Source organism: Triticum dicoccoides, chromosome 2B (assembly GCF_002162155.2).
Source record: "Triticum dicoccoides isolate Atlit2015 ecotype Zavitan chromosome 2B, WEW_v2.0, whole genome shotgun sequence".
Taxonomy (NCBI): Eukaryota; Viridiplantae; Streptophyta; class Magnoliopsida; order Poales; family Poaceae; genus Triticum; species Triticum dicoccoides.
In genome coordinates, this window is record NC_041383.1 from 43,964,402 (window position 1) to 43,967,406 (window position 3,005).

At 50.0% G+C, this 3,005-nt stretch overlaps 1 protein-coding gene across 1 annotated transcript; it reads left to right on the forward strand.

Moving 5' to 3' along the window:
* The first annotated feature begins 502 nt into the window (after nt 1-502).
* Nucleotides 503-1,652, forward strand: LOC119367048 (36.4 kDa proline-rich protein-like). Its single transcript, XM_037632679.1, has 3 exons — nt 503-1,100; nt 1,218-1,286; nt 1,441-1,652. Exons 1-2 carry the CDS (start codon nt 548-550, stop codon nt 1,271-1,273), a joined length of 609 nt encoding a protein of 202 aa, XP_037488576.1. The 5' UTR covers nt 503-547; the 3' UTR covers nt 1,274-1,286; nt 1,441-1,652.
* Nucleotides 1,653-3,005: the final 1,353 nt, after the last annotated feature.

The window sequence follows — 3,005 nt, forward strand, 5'->3', positions numbered from 1 at the left end:
ACTTTTTTTTTGATATGAACAACTAAAATATGCATGCCCCCTTGTTGCACGGGCAATTAGCTAGTCTGTCTAAGGTTTGCAGTTTTAAGTCATAGAATGTAAGTGCTTGCACCATGCTGCTTTCTATTTTCACTGTCGTTAGAATGCTGAAAGGGACCAAGTCCTTGAGAGTTTTGCCTTTGTTCTGCTTTGTTGAACTTGGCCGGCTATGCATGGCACCGACCCGACGTTACATGGGCTCAACTAAACTAACATAATCACCGACCCGACGCACAAACTAAGTACTCACGCACTAACTAAAATAACATAATCACGCACTAACACTCCCGCCTAACAAACCATCAAAAGGTACGTGCGGAGATCAAGGAAACAAGATATGGATCGGCCCCAACAGAAAACATTTCTTATCTCCTTATCCCAACGCATCACATGGAGCATTTCACGTGCATCCACCCTATATATACGTTCACTGATCACAAACCATAAGACGTTCCGTGGCACCATTCACATCTGGCCAGCAAGCACAAACCAAGAAAGAGACCGACCCATGGCGCCATCCAAGTCCCATCTCGCCTGCTTGTTCCTCGCCCTCGCCCTAGCCGTCCTGACCGCCGCCGCGTCCGAGCCTTCGCTTTCGTCGGCCGTGACGGCCAGGGCGCCCGCTCCCTCCCCCAACGGCGACTTGGTAGCGAAACCATCGGCATGGGGATGGACATGGTGCATCATCCCCTGCTTTTCGTTTATACCAGAGATATTTTGTATACCACCAATATTCTGTCCACGGACGCCGCCACCACCGCCGCCATCACCGCCGCCCCCGCCACCACTGAAGCCTCAGCCGAAGGAGTGCCGGACACCGCTGATGGGGCTGATGCCGTGCAAGGATTTCCTCACCAGCAGCACCGCGCCGGAGCCTCCAAACCAGGGCAAGTGCTGCGACGGCCTCAGGTCGATTGTCCAAGACGCTCCCATCTGCCTTTGCCGCATACTGGAGGGCACCGACTTCGACAAGCTCATGTCGGCGACCGTGGATAGAGAGAAATTCATTCGTACGATGATCATCTGCGACTCGAGTCCGGGTGAATTTGGTTCTTGTGAAGGTAACTTGTTGCTCTCCTCCTCTCTCGGTACTATATATAAACTGTTCTTTATTTTGCGCATTTCTGAGTGTGCTAGCTCGACATTAATGTGAATCTTCTTGATGGATCGGAGAGCAGGACCCGTGCCACCGATGACGATGAGGGCCGCACCTACACCTAAAGCTGCTCCATAATCGGGCAGATCAGGTAGCCAATTTTATTTCCGGATAAACTGATCCAATTTTCTGTGCTCATTTATGCATGCATCGCTGCATCAACTAGGTATATTATTTTTTATTTTAGGGTGAGGTATACTTATTTATTTATTGTACTTTAACTTCTATTGATCTGCTTTTGGCAGAGCCATCGTCGTCATTCGTAGCAGCATTACAGGAACAAGATGCATGCATGGAAGCTGAAGATGGCATACGTCAAGATCCGTTAGCATCATTCTTAGAAGAGATAGTGCTACTTGTTAGTTCGATTTAGGGAGAATGTGTAGCTTCATTTGTGAGAATACAAATTATTTGTCACCGTTCAACTGTTTGTTTCTTTATAAATGTGTGCAACCGATGTTTACGTCTTCGATGTATATGTGCGTAATTTGGTAATGAAACACATCACTAGTCTGAAAATGCGTCAAGTCCTTAGTCCTGTAATCCAAGTGCTCGTGCGGTCAGGCCCAACCCAACCCAAAGGCGAACACGAGCACGTGGTAAGATGACCGGTGCGCCTCTTGCATGAAGTCAGGCCAGCGAAACTTGATCGCGTGCCTTGCCGCGACTCAACTTTCGCCTCTGCCCAAAGAGCCAACTAAATGTTAGGTGCTATACCTGATTGAGGAGTTGGCGGAGCATGAGCCTTGTGCTTCCACATTTTAGCATGTCGATCCCTTGTGGACCAATTTTTTGAGTTGCATTCTATTCTAACAAACATTCATATAATCCTCTCTAAGGAATATTACCGGCAGAATTTGTTGACTTGAAGGGTCAAAATTCCTGAATATTACCGACAAAATAAATTCATGTAACATTCATATAATCCTCTCTAAGGAAAATATTTGCTCTTCCGATCAAGTTAAGGTGAGAAATGTCTAAGAACAAAATGCAGATTCATAGAACTAGCTAGAAGTCAAAGAAAACAAGTTAAATGACGGTCATTTGCGTGGACGCTGATGCAATGCAACATGACACCCACTTTCTAGGCTATTTTTCCCTTCTCTCGCCCAGGCCGCTTCCGCGGGCGGCAGGGAGAAACCGTCGCCCTGCTAGCACCCCCTCCCCGCTGCCGCTAGAGAGCGCCGTAGGGCGAAGCCTGGCTGGCGTCGGTGCCGGCGGGGCTCCTCTCCCGAGTGGCTGTGCGGTGTAGTGGCGGCGGTTGTGTGGAGTTGGTAGTGGCGGCGCGTGTGCGTCCTGGGGTCCGTTCAGGCCTTGTGTCTCGAATTTTGGCCGAAAAAATGGATTTCGGCCATCTCGGCCTAGGGCGAAAGTAACCTTTTGGCAAAAAATAGATTTTGGTGAATTTCGATCGAACTGTGGTAAATTTTGGCCGAAATTTTTTAGAATGCCCAAAATTCGGCCATCACACGTGGGGCGAAAAATTCCACAAACCAAAAATCAAAACCTTGGCCGGGCCTCCTTCATGGCTTGGGCAAAGGTGTGCGGCGCGGGCGGGCGGTCCATGGATTCTTCCTTAGATGAGGTGGTGGTGGTCCTCTACCCCTTCTTGAACTTGCGGCCGTCCGTGGCCTGTCACTGGTGTATGCCAGTGGCCGTGGAGGGGTGAAGCTAGGTGGTTCGGGTTGGAAGGCCGGTAGGAGCGGTGGGGGCTTCGACAAGATCACGACGAGGTCGAGTTGCCCGGCATAGGGGGTTCCGGTCATGGCCATGTGCCGCTCCTCCCTTCCCGCTTCCCCAGCATGGCGCT